Source organism: Pseudorca crassidens, chromosome 2 (assembly GCF_039906515.1).
Source record: "Pseudorca crassidens isolate mPseCra1 chromosome 2, mPseCra1.hap1, whole genome shotgun sequence".
Lineage (NCBI taxonomy): Eukaryota > Metazoa > Chordata > Mammalia > Artiodactyla > Delphinidae > Pseudorca > Pseudorca crassidens.
Genome location: NC_090297.1, coordinates 180,702,897 through 180,722,771, shown reverse-complemented (window position 1 = coordinate 180,722,771; position 19,875 = coordinate 180,702,897). Strand labels below are relative to the sequence as shown.

Here is a 19,875-nt window from a genome sequence, read left to right as displayed (position 1 = left end):
ATCTTGCTCCCCAGCCCCATCTCTCCACCCTCAGCCCTGTGTAGTCCAGCATTTTAAGCAACCACTCCAAGTTCCACAATTAGACATGCTCTCTTCCACGTGTGCCTGCTGCCCTTTCTTCTTTCCCTCTTCTTTCTCTTCCTCTCTTCTATCCTTAAATAAGTAATGAGCTGCTACGTGCTGGCCATAGGGTCTAGAATGGCCAATCTCCTAATCTTAGTATCTAGTTGACATTTATCGAGTGCTCCCTATGGTCTAGGCTGAGCTGGGAGCTCCTTCTATATTGCTGGAATTGTCTCCACAACAACACTATGAGGTGGATATTATCATCATCATCTCTGCTTTCTCTATCGATGAGGGCACTGAGGCTCAGAGTGGTAACATGGCCAAAGTCACACAGCTGGTGGGTACAATTCTGGGATATGCTTAGTGATCTTTCAAGTTTTCTAAAATGGTGCCTCCTTGGTCAAGCCACCCCTGAACTTCTTCTCTCCTTAATCCCTTTTACAGAATTTATTAGAGCTTCTTATTGTACACAAAATTGTACTGTACACATTTTTTTCACACTGTATCCCAGATGGAATTTAAGCTCCTTGGAAGGAGGAGCCATGTCTTTCTGATTGCCAGATTCCTCATATGAGGAATCATGGCACTGAAATCCATGTGGATTGAATGTATGGAACACATGCTGGTCTTTTTTTTTTTAAATAAATTGTTATTGGAGTATAATTGCTTCACAATACCATGTTAGTTTCTGTGCCCTAAAGGCTTTGTATTGGACCCAGGCAGTTAAGAGGAGCTGCCTACAAAAAGACCAGGACTGGCTTTGCTGTGCAACATACTGGTCTTTTTTTAGGCAGCTCCTCTTAACTGCCTGGCTCCATTACAAAGCCTTTAAGGCACAGAAACCACCTCTCATACACAATTTCCACCTCCTGGTGTAGAGCTTGGTGTGTAGTAATACATAGTTGCCTTTTCTTTGAGTACCTAATATGTGCCAGGCTCTATTTTTATAATTTTACCCCTCACAACACCACTACAAGTAGTTTTTTTGTTTATCCTTCATTTGCGGATGAGAAATTTAAGAATTAAGAAGTAACTCACCCTAGTTTACTTGGTTAACAAATGGTGGACTTGTCCTGCTCCCAAGCTGTCTGCTCCATGCCCTGCTTAGGGACTGAGGTCCTGCCCAGAGTGTTGATTGAGTGTTGAGTGTCGGTTGATGACAAGAATGTGGAATAACATGTTTTGGAAAAAATTCAGTATTACAGGGGGCCTGTTGATTCAAGTGTTACATACTGTTTCCTACTGACCAGAGCCAATGACCAAAGGATAAAAATATACCTTATTCGTTATCTGGAAGTGGGGAGACACATGAGATACATAGATTTCTGAGCCACAGAAGAATTCCAAACTTCCTTTTATACTTTTATGTTTGCGTTGTTTTTACCTACAAAATGCATTTAACCAAAGCGTGTTACACGTGCCTCAGGCAATGAGATGTCTTTCCATCAGAAGCTGCTACTGACAGGACTGACCCTGGTCTCCATGCCTCCTCCCCGGCCACAGGGTCATCCTTTCCTCAGACAGTAATGTGAGTGGGGAGGAGGGGGCAGATGACCAGCAAGCTTGCAACAGCTAGATTTTAAATAATCATAAATTTATCAGTGTTTTCCAATGGATCAAGAAAGAAGAGAGGGGCTTCCCTGGTGGCGCAGTGGTTGAGAGTCCGCCTGCCGATGCAGGGGACGTGGGTTCGTGCCCCGGTCTGGGAGGATCCCACATGCCGCGGAGCGGCTGGGCCCGTGAGCCATGGCCGCTGAGCCTGCACGTCCGGAGCCTGTGCTCCGCAACGGGAGAGGCCACAACAGTGAGAGGCCTGCTTACCGCCAAAAAAAAAAAAAAAAGAAAGAAAGAAAGAAAGAAGAGAGATAAAATGCTCTTTCATTTCTAGCAATAAAATCCTAGTAAGAATTAGGTTAAAATATGTCAAGCAGGTTCATTGCCAAAATTAACATCAATATTTATGGGTGGCCTGTTGATTCAAGTATTACATACTGTTTCCTCCTGATTCTGCTATCACCTCTACACTCAAGTCTAATTACCTTTTAAGTGTAATTTTTAGTTATGGTTTATGTGTTGTGTAACTTGTATTGTCTTTTACATTATAAAAGGCTAGGAGAATACACCCATTTCTGGAATACCATCCTACACCCTTTATGGGGACCATTATGATCACACTGACTCCATGAATTGTAATACAAGCACTTAGGATTTTAATAGTGTTTCATGGGTTTTAATATATTCTAGGTGTCAAGGAAAACATCTTGGAGGAAAAGGAAGCATCTTCCAGTGAAGTTTACTCCACAAAGACCATGCTGAAATCGACCCTTCTACTGACTTTTTTTCCTCTGTGTTTCTTCCAGAAGATTCTGATGATTGGGCAGCTTGGTAACCTACTTCAGACAATGTATAGTGTAGCAGTAGATGTTTGAGCACTGAAGAATACAATTAAATTAAACAATGATAACTAGAAGAAAGAGTTGGTTTTAAACCTTTAGAAAGAAGAATTTTTAGTTTCTATTTGCTATAAGCGATTTGTTTCTATTCTAAGCAAAAAAAAAAAAACAAAACAAATAAACAAAAAAAACATGGTGGAAGATATTTTGTCACTTACCAGGCCAGCAGTGACAAGTGTAATTGTCAGCACTGTCCTCACATGTAGCATTATTGTGACAGGGTTTTGACCAACATGGAGGCATCAAGGTCTCACAATGTGTCCCTGTGAATCCACTACCCATGCAGTTACAGCTGTACCTGGAGAGTAAAATGAAATTGTCACATCAACTCTTGGTCATATTAAGATCAAATATTGTTATCCTGTCTCTTCACTTGTCCATCAACCCCAGACCCATGGCATGGTTTTAATACTTATCAAAAACCTTGAGGAATCATCTCTATAAGCCTGAAAGCATTATGTGCTTCCATATTAATAGCTTTTTATTTTTAAAATTTCACAGTACAGTTTTCAATCAAAATTATTTGGAAATCATGATTGTATACTTCAATTTCCTCACCCATAAATTGAAGGTAATAGTACCTTTGTGACAGAGTTGTTGGCGTAATTAAATGTGCATATAAAGAATGGACACGGCATGCCAAAGGGCAGAAAATACTGAATAAAACTACTGAATAGTACCAAATAAAGTTGTTAATATTGTGAAGCAGTAGAGACTGATTTATATCATCAAGGCACTTTTTTATATAGAGAGCCCAGAAAAGAAGTCCCTTATGAAAAATGAAACAATAAATTATGAAAAAAATAGGAAAAATTCTCATTATATAAATTTTGACTTATGTTTTCTTATTTTCAGAGTACAAGAATATTTTAGTCTTGCTATTTGTAATCATTCACTGATTAAGTGGGATTATCTGACAGACCTAAAATACAAATCTGTTGGGGAGAACTGTTCACTTTATCATAATAGGCTTTCAACTTAGACGGTCTCTCCTCGAGGATCTAGTATCACAAAAACATGGGCTTGCACACTCAGTTTAGATAAAATGAGTGTCTGGGGGGAGGGATACCTAGTATTGTATAAAGAGTAACAGTCCTGTTCACCACGGCTGTGTGTCTATTTACCACCAACACAGATATTAAGATTTCACTAAGGAAACTTAAATATTAGCAAATATAAGTGACTATAATTTTTACACATAATTTTGCTAGCTAGAAATCCTCTATTCACTATTCCATTTACTTGATTAAAAATACCTACTACAAATCTACTATGTGTAAGACATTGGAGACAAGAGCCCTGTGGTCACGGCTGGCTAGTGGACCTCAGGTCACGAAATCAGTCTCCATTTGAATCTTCCTTTGTCTGCAAGAACCTTTCATGGGGTACAGTTTCTGACTTTCCCACGCTCCTCAGAGCAAATGTGTTAATTTTTTGCTGTGGGAAAATAAAGTCAGGCTGTAATTGCTGACCTTGCAATGATCTCAAAAATTAGGTCATAAGAGAGATGTGGATACAATAGAAAAATTATTCACGGCACGCATTCAGGTGAAGAGAGGAAAGCTGGCAGGTTCAGCCTTGCTCTGTTTGCATTTCCATAGACATTACAAGCGTTGTGTGCCTTCTGTTCTGATGCTTTCTGGAAACAGTGAAGCATGGCTGGGAGAGCATCCTCCTTTTGTCTGGAGCGCTTGTGTGGAAACTGCCTTTCTGATCTATGTGTTGCCCAGTTACCTGTCTCCGGGCCTGAGGATTCATGCCACTGGAGAATCATTTGGGTGTAACTGAAAGTCACAGGCAAGACGTGGAGAATGGTTATAGTTTACAAAAAAAAAATGTTCTACCACTTTGCTCTATTTAAAACCGCATTATTTTCCTGGGTATATATGAAGCACACGTGCCTTTTATTGCTGCCCTTTTGAGTCTGATTCACTTTAAAATTCAGATTTGGGATACATTATCTTATTTATTAAATAAAGGAAAGTTCAATTCTAGGCCTCCTTTTTCAAAGAATTAACTGTGTGAATTTGTGGGGGGATGGGGGGGTCACCTAACTTCCCTGAACTTTAGACTCCTTATTGTAAAGCGGGAGCTTTAGTGCCCATCTTGCCGTCCACTGAGTCGCTGAAGGATCTGTCAAGGCAATATTAAATTTTAATGCTGTTAAAACTTAAGTGTTTAATAACTCGATGCTTGTGGTTTAAATAAGTATTAGAAAGTTCTTTCAAAAATATTTATATGAATTCAACTACCATTACCCAAATTTATTATATGCATCATATTAAGGTGTAATTTATTGTTTTATTTTTGTTTTTACTGAAAAGCCAATGATAGACTCTAATTTGGAACAGAATTACATGGCTACTTCTCATCATTCTGCTGTCTTCAAAGTATTCACTCAATTCTCCAAACACCTAGAAATTCAAGATATAATTAATTTAATATCAACACCCTTTCTAACACTGTTTATATAAAATTCCTAAAGGATTTACTTTTCACCACTTGATTTATATGCTTGTTATTTTATAAATACAATCTTATATTCACATATAGAATAATCTCTAGCTTTGTTTTTGCATCTACAAAAGATACGGAAGGTAGATTCCATTTGTTTCATGGATTTGGAAGGCTGGCGCTTTTCTGTAACAGAACCAGTTCAAAACTATTACAAGAATGACTTAGAAAATGCTCCCTCTTGAGACAGATGGCGTCCAAAGGTTGCATTATTTTAATAAAATGTGAATGTCACAACTTTTTTATATTTAAAGTATAAAAAGCAATCTGCACATTTTAAGCCAAGGATGTGAGATCTCCAAATTCACCAGAATGACTGGTGCAATAGCTTCTGGTCAGTGAGTTCGCTCCAAGCCAATGACCCAAATGTAGGAGAAAATGTACCTGTTGGCTCCATCCACGCACAGCCCTCCATGGAGACACGGCCCACTGGCACACTCATCAGTGCTGAGCTCACAGCCAGCACCCAGGAAGCCAGGGGCACAGTCACAGAAATGGGCCTCCACAGCATCCTGACAGGTTGCACCACTGAGGCAGGGCTGGGACCGACATTCATCAACTTCCAATTCACAGTTTACACCTTTTAAAAAAGTTGGCACAGAAAAGAAAGGCAAAGTTTTAGCAAAGCGTTAATATCTTCGCTCTTTGGCAATGCTTTATTTAGCAAGGCTCTTGTGAAACGTGATGTTGCCCCAAATAATTTTCCTCCTTAATTGTAATTGATATTAACTTTCTGGCATGCTCGTGGGACGTTCGCAAAGCAGAGCAGCTGTCACTTACAAAGAATTATTGCATACAACAGCTCGTGGCTTTTTGGTCCGAGGACACAAATCATTCTTAGGACAACGTAATTGTTTACTGTACTTCTGTTGGAAGCCTGAAGGGGACCGGCCAATGTCTTTAGATTATTTTTAATAGGAGTCATATTGAACAGTGGGTAAAAGCTCAGACTCCAAAGCCAAATGGCCTGGGTTGGGATCTTGGCACAGCCTCTTTTAGCTGTGTGACCTTGGGAAAGTTCCTTAACCTTTCCTTACCTCAGTTTCTTCACCTGAAAAATGGGACCAATAGTTGTAATTACCCCATAGGATAATTATTACAATTACAGTGTGTTCTAAAATGTTTATGATAGTACCTGGTGTATACTGTTTGCTAGAGAAAAAAAAAAGTACTTGTTCTTTCCACAAAATTTATTGTACAAATATGATGTGCAATTCTTTCCTTAAGTGCCCCTTTTGCACAGAAATATTTACATTTTCTATAGTGCTGTAAAATGCTGCTTTTAAATAGAATATCAATTTGACTTAAACTCGTTGTAATTAGTGGTATTATTAGAAGCTACTTCATTTTAAGGTAACATTACATTTTAAAAAAATCTGTATTTACCCCCTTGCCCAAATAGTAGGTGAAGATTATTTTCTAAGCAAACCAAGTTTAAGATTTACAAAAATGGTCACACTGAGATAGCAAACTACTGAATCTGCCAAAACAGTATCAGATACACAATCAAATTTTCCCATAGGTTTTAAAAGACACAGAAGGGGGGCTACCTATATTTGTCAATCTTTATTCCTGTGCCTATGACCCAGGGTAATAAATTATTAAAATGATATTGAGGAGTTTTCAAATAACTCAGAGGTTTTTAGTAGTTTGATTGATACTGTGCCCTCTTTCCTGATAGAAAATACAATAGGATATTCTAACACCACCTGCCATTTACAACTGTGACTAGATTCTACAAATGCGGAAGTGAAAAGAGACGCCAGCATAGTAAATTTGATTGTTTTCTGAGAGGAAAAAGAACTTAAATTTTATGTCACTAAAGATGGAAAGTTGTGGAATAGTATTTGTTGCAGGTAAATGGCCTGCCATTTGAGGTTATTTCTCACCCAGTCTGTGAATGAGATTTTCCGTATCTGTTTTCATTGGTATCAGAAAGGTCAAGAGAAAGAGCACTGAACTGTCCGGTGGAGACCTGTGTTCTCATTCTGTCTCTGAAATAGCTTTTCAGCAATGTTTTCGTATCTTTTTTTCTGCCATGTAAAATAATAAAATAACAGAAACCTCTTTTTTAAATACTTTCTAAGAATATATGAAAGATAAAAATGATACATTTTTTTTTAAGTTTCATATAATTATTTTTAAACACATGTAGCAACTGAAACTATAATGTGTTAGCACTCCGTTAAAATGACACTGATCGATCAGGACTAAGAGAGAACTCTGCTCACCCCAAAATGATCCATCCCTGTGGGCTCCTGTGGCGCTCTCTGTGCAGACGGTAACTGGCACTTATCACACAGCTACAATGTGCACATGCAGGGTGAGGTGATGTCACATGTGTTCTTTTATTCCATCCCAACACATTTAAGGTGCACTGACTTGCTTGTGTCCCATAGTTAGTAAATGACAGTGTCTCTGCCATTCCTGTCTCCTCCTGGTCAACCCACCTCTCCATAACACCTTCGGATTATGTCCTTTGGTATTTTAGTCATCTGTATTTGTTGAAAACTATTAACATATAAAGCCAAACCAGTGGTTTAAAACTTGTTAACACTTTCCTAAATTTTATTTCATAATTCAAATAAAATTCATATATTCATCTGTTATACACCCAGGTTATTTCCTAATGCTTAAGAAATACATTATAAACCATTATTTTAAATACTGCAGCTCCATTTATAACAATGTCGCTCAAATGCTTTAGCTTTAAAGTAATCCTGATGCATGTATAAGAACGTGTTTCAATAACTTAAATACAATTTCAGTTCAAACAACTATTTACTTTAGATTTATTTGATTTGTTTGTATTACTCTTTTTTTTTTTTTTTTTTTTTTTTTTTTGCGGTACGCGGGCCTCTCACTGTTGTGGCCTCTCCCGTTGCGGAGCAACAGGCTCCAGACACGCAGGCTTAGCGGCCATGGCTCATGGGCACAGCCGTTCCGCGGCATGTGGGATCTTCCCGGACCGGGGCACAAACCCGTGTCCCCTGCATCGGCAGGCAGACTCTCAACCACTGCGCCACCAGGGAAGCCCTGTATTACTCTTAATATTACTTAGCAATGTGATTCTTACTGCAGCTTTTCACTGCTACTGATATGGAAAAAAAAAGTGATTTGGTCTACGTCTGCATGATGCCAAAATGGCTGGGTGAAAAGTGATAAGTACAGTCAGTCATCCAGATGTTTTTGTATTTCCAGATGCTTGGCTTCATAGGTAAAACATCTGGAAAACTATGACTTTCAGTTTTCATTTGGATGTTTACTGTTACATGCATGCAGCCATTAAGTATAGACAGTTAATTGACCTTCAAAAACATACCTACACAGTGTGGTCCAGTCTCTCTGGAAACATTCTTTTTATGACTAGTGTTACTATGTATGGCGCCATGTCATTATAACTCTAGGTAGCAATAGAAATTGAATGCAGTTATACTGAGTAGCACTTCTGTGGCTGATTGTCTAATAAATGGAAAATTCATAACTGCAAAATTCTTTCACAAAGTTCATCCAGGAACCCAACCAATCTGTTGGAATTGGTTTATAATTCTGTATGAAACAAAAGAAAATAAAAAGAGTTGGGGGGAAGAAAACACAAATAAGGGGAACTCTTCACCAAAAGAAAAATGTACACGGCAGGAAAAAAAAAAATCCTCTGACTTTATCAGCTTTGGCGACTCACTATGACTAATCCTGTGCTAACATGCACAGTGGCATCTCTACATCAATACAGGTGACTAAGATGTGAGATCATGAATTCCTGGCGGTCAGGGATAGTTCCACTCTGAGCTATGCAATTTTCATTAGCTGTCAAAATAAGTTCAGAAATTCCCTCACACCCAAATATTTTTAAAGATATCAGTTTCAGGGCTTCCCTGGTGGCGCAGTGGTTGAGAGTCCACCTGCCGATGCAGGGGACGCGGGTTCGTGCCCCGGTCCGGGAAGATCCCACATGCCGCGGAGCGGCTGTGCCCGTGAGCCATGGCCGCTGAGCCTGTGCGTCCGGAGCCTGTGCTCCGCAACGGGAGAGGCCACAACAGTGAGAGGCCCGCGTACGGAAAAAAAAAAAAAAAAAAAAAAAAAAAAAAAAAAAGATATCAGTTTCAAAGAGGGATTGGAATTACACGCATTTCCCTTAAGTATTAAATAGAAAGGTAAAACAATGAGAGATTCCCAAGTTGACGCGCTGGCTTTGGTAGAGAAGCAGCATTCCTGGAAAATAATCTAAGAATGCTCCCCTTCTTCTTATATAATTAACTTAAAGCAAAAAGCCATTCCACCTCATCTTGGTTTTCAGATGGCACTTTCAGTGGGTCCTCCTTTTGTCTCTTCAAACGCTTCCTGGCTTGATTCTTCCTCCCCTACCCACGCCCCCCTCTCTCCTTGACCCTCCTTTCTTTCCCCTTCTTGGTTACTTGCTACGTCATTCTTTTTCCCTTTTCCTTATATGGAAAGATCAGCTTCACTGGTGGGAGGAGACTCCACTTCAGTGTGAATCTTCACTTCATGCCCTTAAGGGTAAGAGAAGGGCCAGGGCCACTCCTGCCCTCCTGCCTCCCCCTCCCCCAGATATCCAGTCAGAACACCCCATTGCCTGAGGCGGAAGGCTGTCGTGTTAGAACCCAAGAAAAGTGACATCCAAACTTTGAGTGCAGAGTGTCGGCCCAAGTATGCCGGAAAGTCTACTGCCGGCACAGCACTGCTGTCACCCCTTCCTAAGACGGCCTCCCCTGCATCACAGAGATGCCAGAAAATACACCTTCTCAAGTCTCCTTCTCCCAGTGCCTCGTGCCTTGAGCTTGCCAATGAGGGGCACTTATGGGTTTGGAAGGTGGGAGAGAAGCCAGGATTCTCTGGACATCTCCTAGACTGGTCCCACACATGCACAGATGTGCCTCATAACAGCTTCCTAGGGAGTCTGGAGACCACTCATTCCACTGCTGCAGGATGGGATGGCTGGAAACTTCCCCGAGATTCTTCAGAACTTCAGCGCTCTCCTAGGAGCTTTCAAGAACCCCCACTTTGGTGCTTTGGACAAAGATCCTTCCTGGAAACTTCTTTGACTTCCTTTGGCCATCATACAAGCAGTGCCAGCCTCTTGGATTTGATGGCACGTGACCTTCGCTGTCACTCAGGGCCCTGCGCCTGGAAGGGTCCTGTATGAGTTTCCTAGAGCTTCCATAACAAACTACAGAAACCAAGTGGCTTAAACAACAGAAATGTATTGCCTCACTGTTTCCAGGTCTGTGATCGAGGTGTCATCAGGACTGGTTCCTTCAGAGGGCTGTGAGGAAGAATCTATTGCAGGCCTCTCCCTCGTTTCTGATGGTCGACTGGCAATCTGTGACATCCTTTGGCTTATAGAAGCATCACCAGAATCTCTGTCCTCTGTCCTCAAATAGGAATTAAGGGCTTACAAATTACATAGGCTGTTCTGTGTACAAGCCCTTAATTCCTACATTAAACTCTTCATATCTGAAATATATAGAATGAATTTTTTCCTGACCAAATCCTGATTGATACACAGACCTAAGATAGAAAAGACTGGAGTAGCATACTCAAACAAGCAGAACTGTTCAGGTTTCGGTCCAGTCTTCAGATTAAAGGAGAGAAGCTGAGGGTCACAGATACAGCACGAATGCAGTTGGAGTAGAAGCCCTGTACTCTTCACCCCCAACCTAGGTGGGCTGGGGATTTCACAGAACCACAGATATGTGCTGGAATCCCAGGAAAAAGGTTGTTAGTGTCCCATTTTCCTTCTAGAACTCTGGAAACACATGAGGCCACCATAATTGCCAAGCCACCGTAGCACAAAATGGTCGAAGAGAGAAAACTACACAGGACCTGAGTAAGTGAAATCGTTTTATAGAGAATGCTTGTGGAAACATTAAAGCCGCCAAGTGCTTTCAAAATAAGTGAAGTAATTACTTTTTTATAATGCTGAGTTAGAGAATTTTAAACATTGTACCTGCTACTATTGCTTTCCTTCTTCCCCCTCTCCTCTGCCGTTCATCACAGAAGAGCAGAGGGACGCGGGTTTTGTGGGGAGACCGCCCAGACCCACGCTCTGCTCTCCACTGCTACTAGCGAGGCTGGATGTAGTTAGTGCTCAGTGAATGGTAGGTATTATCTGCAGTCATTTGTTCTTGCCTGTATTCCTTCCTCAATTTCTCCAAGTAGAGAATAGTATCTTTAAAAATTTTGAAAAGTAATTGGAAGCAAAGACAACTCTGCAAGGGAATCTGGAATCGCTTCAAACTTAGTTAAACACAGATGTGATGCTAAGAGTATAGGAGCTAGAAACTGGAAAAATTTGGAGCAGCCACTATATTAAATATGGTTTTAAAAATCTACCACGACATATAAATACCTGCTGAACAATAGTAAATACATAACTACAATTGGATAATATCTGAGGTGGGTCAATAGACTTTAAATCAGGGGAAAAGAAAGTAGGCAATGGGGCTTTCCAGGACTGGAAAGTTGCAAAATATTAATTGAAGGTCAAGGGCAAGAAAGTTAACAATAGAGATGACAGAGGCACATCAGTAAAACAGCTCCCCATGGAGTCCGGGCTTGTTAAGGAGACATCAAGATATGGAAGGAGTGATGGACAGCATGAGTGTGGAGAGGCCAGGTGACTGAGATTCTGCTAAAGATGAAGTAAGATTTCAACAGAAGCAAGAAAGTGAGAAGCTCAGGTTGTGGTGAGAATTTTGGTGGTAAAGCAATGGCAGGGTCTAACCTGAAGTTTTGGCGTTGTATGGCTATAGTGGAGTAGAGATGGAGGTCACCGAAATTAAGAAGCTCAAGAAGTTCCAAAAGCTTGGTCCATAAAATTCTGCAATAGCTCCTAATTGGATTTAGATAAACCGAAAACTTATTTTGGTACCTAAAAACCTTTGTAATATTTTCAAGTTCATTTCCCATGACAATCATATCATCCCTTTACACGCCAGTCCTATCAGACCATTTGCTTTTTCTCAAACCCACCACGTACTTCTACCCTCCTACGAGTTTGGACACACTGCTCTCTCTCCCTCTCTCTCTGGAAAATTCTTTCCCACCTGTCCACCTGATGAAGTCCTCCTTTAAGGCTTCTGTTAAATGTCCCATCCTCAGTGAAGTCTTCCCCTATTTCCTTACTGGTTTCATTCTCTCTGTTTGACAGCCCTTACACCATTATATTTTACTTATTTGTTACTTGCTTATCTCCCACAACTGCTTTGAAGACAAAGATCCTTGCCTATTATTAATGGTAACAGCTGACATTCACTGAGAGTTTATTTCACACCAGATACTGTGCTAATAAGCATTTTATGTGAATGATTTTATTTTGCTTAATTGTCAAAAAATTATCCATGAGGCACTACTATGATGCCCATTTTATTAAGGATGAAACTGAAGCCCAGAGAAGTTAAGAAATTTGAAGCTGATCAAAAAGTTAGAAAGTGGGTAGAGTCAGGATTAAGTAACAGCTTACAAGGAAGAGAAGAGAGTCAAGAACCAAACGATGGTCTTTCAGGAGCAGTGGGCTGAGTGAGAAAGCCAACTTTCCTCCTGGCCCTGAGAATCAAGGGGAGAGGAACCCTTTAATAAGTGTTGTGTGCAAAGTGGTTTCATCAGAAAAATACCAAGTTCCAGCAAAGGCCAAGGAATTAAAGGTGCATTGGAAAAAAATAAAAATGTTTTGTTTATTTACTTGCATTTGAGAAAAGACTATGGGGGTGGAGTGGGGGGAAGCAGGTGACCATTATTCTGGAAATCAGGAAGCAGTTTTTCCCATGACACTTCCATAGAAACTGTACATTAGCAGTGTGTAACTCGAGGTTAGATCGCCCTTCTGAATCCAGCTATCTACAGGATATCTCCGCCAACTATCTCACAGGCATCATTCAACAATTCCAAATACAGACTCTCTCTCTTCCGTCCACCCTCTCTGACCCTCTACACCCCCATCCCTGTCAGTAAATGGGATTATCATCCAGGTCACCCAAGCCAGATTTCTTTCTAGCAACTATCGTCATCTCACTTGTTATTTCCCACATCCTAATTAGTCATCAAATCCTGTCATTTCTCCCTTAGAAATGGATCTAAGGTGCCATCCCCATTGCTGTAAACTTATCCAGACCCTCACCATCTCTCATCCGGTCTGACTACTACTGGCTTCTCTCTTCCTAATCACTCTCTACATTTCTGACAGTGATCTTTATATGATATAAATCTGATTTTCCTATTGTCTGTGTAAATTTTTAAAATACTTTCTCCTTGTCTAGGAAAAAGTACAGTGTCTTGGAGTGCTGTAGAAGCTTCTAAAAAATGTGGACTCTGTTGGGGCCACCTACAAGGATGGTCTTGCAGCCCACCGTGTCTCATGCCCCTAGACTGCACAGAGCTGTTCTCCTTACTTGTAAAGCCCACTCCTCCCTCCCTTCTGCCCTGGCTGATTCCAGTTAGTTCTCCAAGATTGAGGTCCAGTACCACATGATCCTGGAAACTGTAGTGAACCACTTAGACCTGCCTTAAGCACCACTTCACTGTAATATAAAAGTATATATTATATTGTACAGCAATTGCTTTATTTGTCAATTTTATCTACAAAATTGCTAGATTTTTGAGGTCAAAGTCTTTGTCTTTTAACACTGAGATCTGTAGCATTTAGCACATATTCTGGGACATAGCAAATGTTCAATGAATTGTGACTGAACGATCATGTCATAGCTATGGAGTGACTCACCTTCTCTCCTGGAAGCGATCGGCATGCCAGGATGCAGCTTCTCAACGCTTCCACAAGCCTGGGCCCAGTCAAAGTCAAAGCCATAAAGTCAAATCTGTGGCTTTGGCAAATGTCTAAACAAAGCATTATTTCTGAACAATTGTGCCCTAAACTTCTGATCAGCATTTAGAGATTTTTCAGCTCAATATGCATCTTTCAGCAATTAGAGATCAAGGTTAACTCTACTGCAAGATAATGCACATCACAGGTTATCAGCCAGGAGCAGGTCTGGTCACTGACGCTGTCATCACTCATCACAGTGGGGATAGAGGGAACCACACACACCGTGTGGCATTGACCAACCACTCTGATCACCTTTCTCATTATCTGCAGAGCCCACACTTTGGAAATAATTCCACTTTAGCTTTAAGTTATCATCCTAAATTTCAGAGTCCACCCAATATAATTAATATCTAACAGGCCTCTCTATGCACAACATTTTCCTTTTGAATAAGAATTATATATGCTATTTCTGGGGTCTTTAAGGAATGATATACGGTACATCAGTTACAACACTTGTCAGTGCAAATCTGGACCCAGTATCAGTGCAGAGGCACATAGCACACGTTTCCATTACAGCTATGGGTTTACAGTAGAGGTCTGGATTTCTATATATCAGGTATAATCTTTTAACATCCTGGAACAATGAAAAGAGGCTGTGCCACTTCCTGCTCTGATTAATAGTGTCAAGCTAGTAAAATAATGATTAGCAAGATGCTATGAGAGATTAGAGTCGGGATTTTTATCTTCAGTGGGAACATCTTTGGATTTTTATCCAAAAGGATCTCTGGCTTGTGCATTTAGACACACCTTTCCTAAAGATACCAAAAAGTTATTAACACACCTTTTAAAAAGCATTCACTTAAAGTAGACTTTACAAGCCTAGGATTCATCTCTGAAGGACAACTAAGTTTCATCAATTCCAAGACTGCTATGTTTCACCCTCTCATATATATATATATATATATATATATATATTTTTTTTTTTTTGCGGTACGCGGGCCATTCACTGCTGTGGCCTCTCCTGTTGCAGAGCACAGGCTCCGGATGCGCAGGCTCAGCGGCCATGGCTCACGGGCCCAGCCGCTCTGCAGCATGTGGGATCTTCCCGGACCGGGCACGAACCTGTGTCCCCTGCATCGGCAGGCGGACTCTCAACCACTGCGCCACCAGGGAAGCCCCACCCTCATATTTTTAACTCCTAGAAACCACCATGGACTTTACAATCAACAGTGCCTTGGTGTTGTGCTATATTTTAGTTGCAGAATTTTTCTTTCTTAGTGTATATGAAGTCAATGTAATTATCAATGATGAATTTAACCCTGATAAGATATGAAAATAGATGTATTCTTTTATTATTTCTAATAATATTTATTACATATTATAATATGTATTAAAGTATTATTAATACTTTATTATTCCCACCAGAATCTACTCCAGGGACCCAGCCTCTCCCTACCCAAAAACTAGGGCTCCCAGGCGCCCTAAGTGGAGGGTCCCCAGGCAGACCACCTGGCTGGCCAAGGCAAGGCAGTGAGTTCCTGCCAGCTGTGCCTTCAGGGGGAACGGGCATCATTAGGTGGATTAGGGCTTGTAATTGGCAGATGTCTGGTTTCCCCCAGGAGCACAAGATACGGAACTGGCCTCTCCTGAGCCGGGTTCTGGCCCGGATTCCCCCTGTTCCAGAGAGCAATGTGTGGAGCACACGCAGAGCTGGCTCCCAGGCCTCCAGGGTCTCTCACAGAGGATGCCTGCTGCCTGACCCGCACATCTCTGGGGGGCTTAGGAGGGCCCATCACATCTGCCACCAGGTGGAATAAGCTCCTTTGGGTAGGTTAGGCTTGGAATTAGGCAGATGCCTTGTGTCTTCATGACCCTTGAACTCTTCCAGGCCATTGGCTACCCTTAACCACAAGAGATACTCTTGGGCAATAGGTACTATTTTATTTATTTAACTAATTATATCATTGTTATTATAGCTATCTAAATCTCCTTTGTTTCTGCAAGGTATGCTTTTAGCAAGAGTCATAACTGGAATAACCTCTTTAATATTAAGCATGCTTTTTGCTCATTTTGTTAACCCCTTTCATATTTTGCCCTATTCCCTCCTCCTCTTATCATTCGTGAAAGTTTAAGAATGTTCTTGACTCTATTTCATCCCCATCTTTCCAGAATATTCATGGAGGCTAGACCTCGTTCCAGGAGAGGAAAGAACGGCTCTTTTCTCGTCAGCCCTAAGGGCAGGCGGAGAGCAGCAGTGCCTTCCTGTTCTGCCTTGTCTGTGACCCTTCCTAGAGCGCTGGTCTACTGTGGAAATGCTCTTCCGCCTCCCCTACTCTAACCAGCTTGCCCTTCATTCCTCTTCTCCAGCCATTTTTCTCTCAACCCGTCTCTGTGCTATACCTCCAAACTTCATCCCATCTGAAATGTCATAACATGTACAAAGATGTTACTTGATTTTAAAATCTTACTTTCCTAAGTCAATAGGCATGACTTCCTTAATCTACTGCCCATATTTCATATGTGTGTAGATATACATTTTTAATGTGTAAAAGTGAGAAAATCTATACCAAGTTTAAATTGGAGTAACCCATTTCAGGGTCTCCAAGATGCTATGTTTGAAAAACACACTACTTTTCTGAGTGGCTTATAGCTTGCTTAATTTTTTAAGTTTCATGGGAAGATTATAGGAAAATTATGAAGTTCACATTTTATGTTAAATATGCCAATATTATACATTTCACCCTTCGGTAATTACAATCTTTTCATCATAAACATCTTTCTTATGTTTCTCTTCATTAGGATAATTGTTATTCCTGAGTATTTGAAAAGTTATAATATTAGCAATTTCTTAAATCCTTTATTTTATGATATGGCAGTTTCAGAAATTAAATTCTTGCCTAGACATATCAGAATATTCCAGTTTAACTCATAAGCAGAGTGCAGAGGTTATGACCTCAGTTAACCCATTCCTATGAGTCTAATATATTCAAAAAGAAAGCAGTTCAGGTATAAGAAAATGATACCTGTAAAAATTATTGGTCAACATGGTGTAAACAACGATAATAGTGGGGGACTTTAACATTCCACTTACACCAATGGACGGATCATCCAGACAGAAAATTAATAAGGAAACACAAGCCTCAAATGACACATTAGAACAGATAGACTTCATTGATATTTATAGGACATTCCATCTGAAAGCAGCAGAATACACTTTCTTTTCAAGTGCACATGGAATATTCTCCAGGATAGATCATATCTTGGATCACAAATCAAGCCTCAGTAAATTTAAGAAAATTGAAATCATATCAAGCACCTTTTCTGACCACAACACTATGAGATTAGAAATCAATTACAGGAAAAAAACTGTAAAAAACACAAACACATGGAGGCCAAACAATATGCTACTAAATAACCAGTGGATCACTGAAGAAATCAAAAAATACCTAAAAACAAATGACGGTGAAAACACAATGACCCAAAACCTATGGGATGTGGCAAAAGCAGTTCTAAGAGGGAAGTTTATAGCAATACAATCCTACGTCAAGAAACAAGAAACATCTCAAATAAACAACCTAACCTTACACCTAAAGCAACTACAGAAAGAAGAACAAACACAACCTAAAGTTAGTAGAAGGAAAGAAATCATAAAGATCAGAGCAGAAATAAATGAAATAGAAATGAAGAAAACGATAGCAAAGATTAATGAAACGAAAAGCTGTTACTTTGAGAAGATAAACAAAATTGATAAACCTTTAGCCAGACTCATCAAGAAAAAAAGGGAGAGGACTCAAATCAATAAAGTTAGAAATGAAAAAGGAAAAGTTACAACTGACAACACACAAAAACAAAGGATCATAAGAAACTACTACAAGCAACTATATGCCAATAAAATGGAAAACCTGGAAGAAATGGACAAATTCTTAGAAAGGCACAACCTTCCAAGACTGAACCAGGAAGAAATAGAAAATATGAACAGACAAATCACAAGCACTGAAATTGAAACTGTGATTAAAAATCTTCCAGCAAGCAAAAGTCCACAACCTGATGGCTTCACAGGTGAATTCTATCAAACATTTAAAGAAGAGCTAACACCTATCCTTCTTAAACTCTTCCAAAAAATTGCAGAGGGAGGAACACACCCAAGCTCATTCTATGAGGCCACCGTCACCCTGACACCAAAACCAGACAAAGATACCACAATATGAGAAAATTACAGACCAGTATAACCGATGAACATAGACGTAAAAATCCTCAACAAAATACGAGCAAACAGAATCCAGCAACACATTAAAAGGATCATACACCATGATCAAGTGGGATTTATCCCAGGGATGCAAGGATTCTTCAATATATGAAAATCAATCAATATGATACACCATATTAAGAAACTGAAGAATAAAAACCAAATGATCATCTCAGTAGATGCAGCAAAAGCTTTTGACAAAGTTCAACACCCATTTATGATAAAAACTCTCCAGAAATTGGGCATAGAGGGAAACTGCCCCAACATAATTAAGGCTGTATATGGCAAACCCACAGCAAACATCATGCTCAATGGTGAAAAACTGAAAGCATTTCCTCTAAGATCAGGAACAAGACAATGATGTCCACTCTCGCCACTATTATTCAACATAGTTTTGGAAGTCCTAGCCACGGCAACCAGAGAAGAAAAGGAAATACAAGGAATCCAAATTGGAAAAGGAGAAGTAAAACTGTCACTGTTTGCAGATACAATACTATACATAGAAAATCCTAAAGATAACACCAGGAAAGTTCTAGAGCTAATCAATGAATTTGGTAAAGTTGCAAGATACAAAATTAATGCACAGAAATCTCTTGCATTCCTATACACTAACAACAAAAGATCAGAAAGAGAAATTAAAGAAACACTCCTATTTACCACTGCAACAAAAAGAATAAAATACCTGGGAATAAACCTACCTAGGGAGCCAAAAGACCTGTACTCAGAAAACTATAAGATACTGATGAAAGAAATCAAAGACGACACAAACAGATGGAGAGATATACCATGTTCTTGGATTGGAAGAATCAACATTGTGAAAATGACTATACTACCCAAAGCAATGTACAGATTCAATGCAATCCCTGTCAAATTACCATTGGCATTTTTCACAGAATTAGAACAAAAAATTTTACAATTTGTATGGGAACACAAAAGACCCCAAATAGCCAAAGCAATCTTGAGAAAGAAAAACAGAACTGGAGGAATCGAGCTCCCTGACTTCAGACTAAACTACAAAGCTACAGTAATCAAGACAGTATGGTATTGGCACAAAAACAGAAATATAGGTCAATGGAACAGGATAGAAAGCCCAGAGAGAAACCCATGAAGCTATGGTCACCTAATCTATGACAAAGGAGGCAAGAATACACAATGGAGGAAAGACAGTCTCTTCAATACATGGTGCTGGGAAAACTGGACAGCTACATGCAAAAGAATGAAATTAGAATGCTCCCTAACACCATACACAAAAATAAACTCAAAATGGATTAAAGACCTAAATGTAAGGCCAGACACTCTGAAACACTTACAGGAAAACATAGGCAGAACACTCTATGACATAAATCGCAGCAAGATCTTTTTTGACACAACCCCTAAAGGAATGAAAATAAAAACAAAAATAAAGAAATGGGACCTAATTAAACTTAAATGCTTTTGCACAGCAAAGGAAAACATAAATAAGATGAAAAGACAACCCTCAGAATGGGAGAAAATATTTGCAAATGAAACAACTGACAAGGGATTAATCTCCAAAATATACAAACAGCTCAAGCAGCTGAATTATCAAAAATACAAACAACCCAATCAAAAAATGGGCAGAGGACCTAAATAGACATTTCTTCAAAGAAGACATACAGATGGCCAAGAGGCACATGAAAAGATGCTCAACATCACTAATTATTAGAGAAATATAAACAGCAATGGTATTAGTAGCAATATTGAAGATGTTAAAATAGTGACAACCAGCATATGCACAGACTTAAATAGTTTATGAAAAAATTTTCATTAAGTCATGTCATTCTCAACAGGACCCTGAG

The 19,875-nt window shown here is 39.8% G+C and overlaps 1 protein-coding gene across 7 annotated transcripts in view; it reads right to left on the bottom strand.

The window, feature by feature from the left end:
- Positions 1-19,875, bottom strand: part of CRB1 (crumbs cell polarity complex component 1) — a 267,978-nt gene that overhangs the window by 117,883 nt on the left and 130,220 nt on the right. For all 7 annotated transcript variants that reach the window (XM_067729819.1, XM_067729821.1, XM_067729815.1 and 4 more), the window contains 2 exons: positions 5,418-5,613; positions 2,678-2,817 (listed from right to left, as the gene is read on the bottom strand). In XM_067729819.1, the coding sequence (XP_067585920.1) occupies positions 2,678-2,817; positions 5,418-5,613 (336 nt within the window). The remainder of the gene's footprint in view (positions 1-2,677; positions 2,818-5,417; positions 5,614-19,875) is intronic.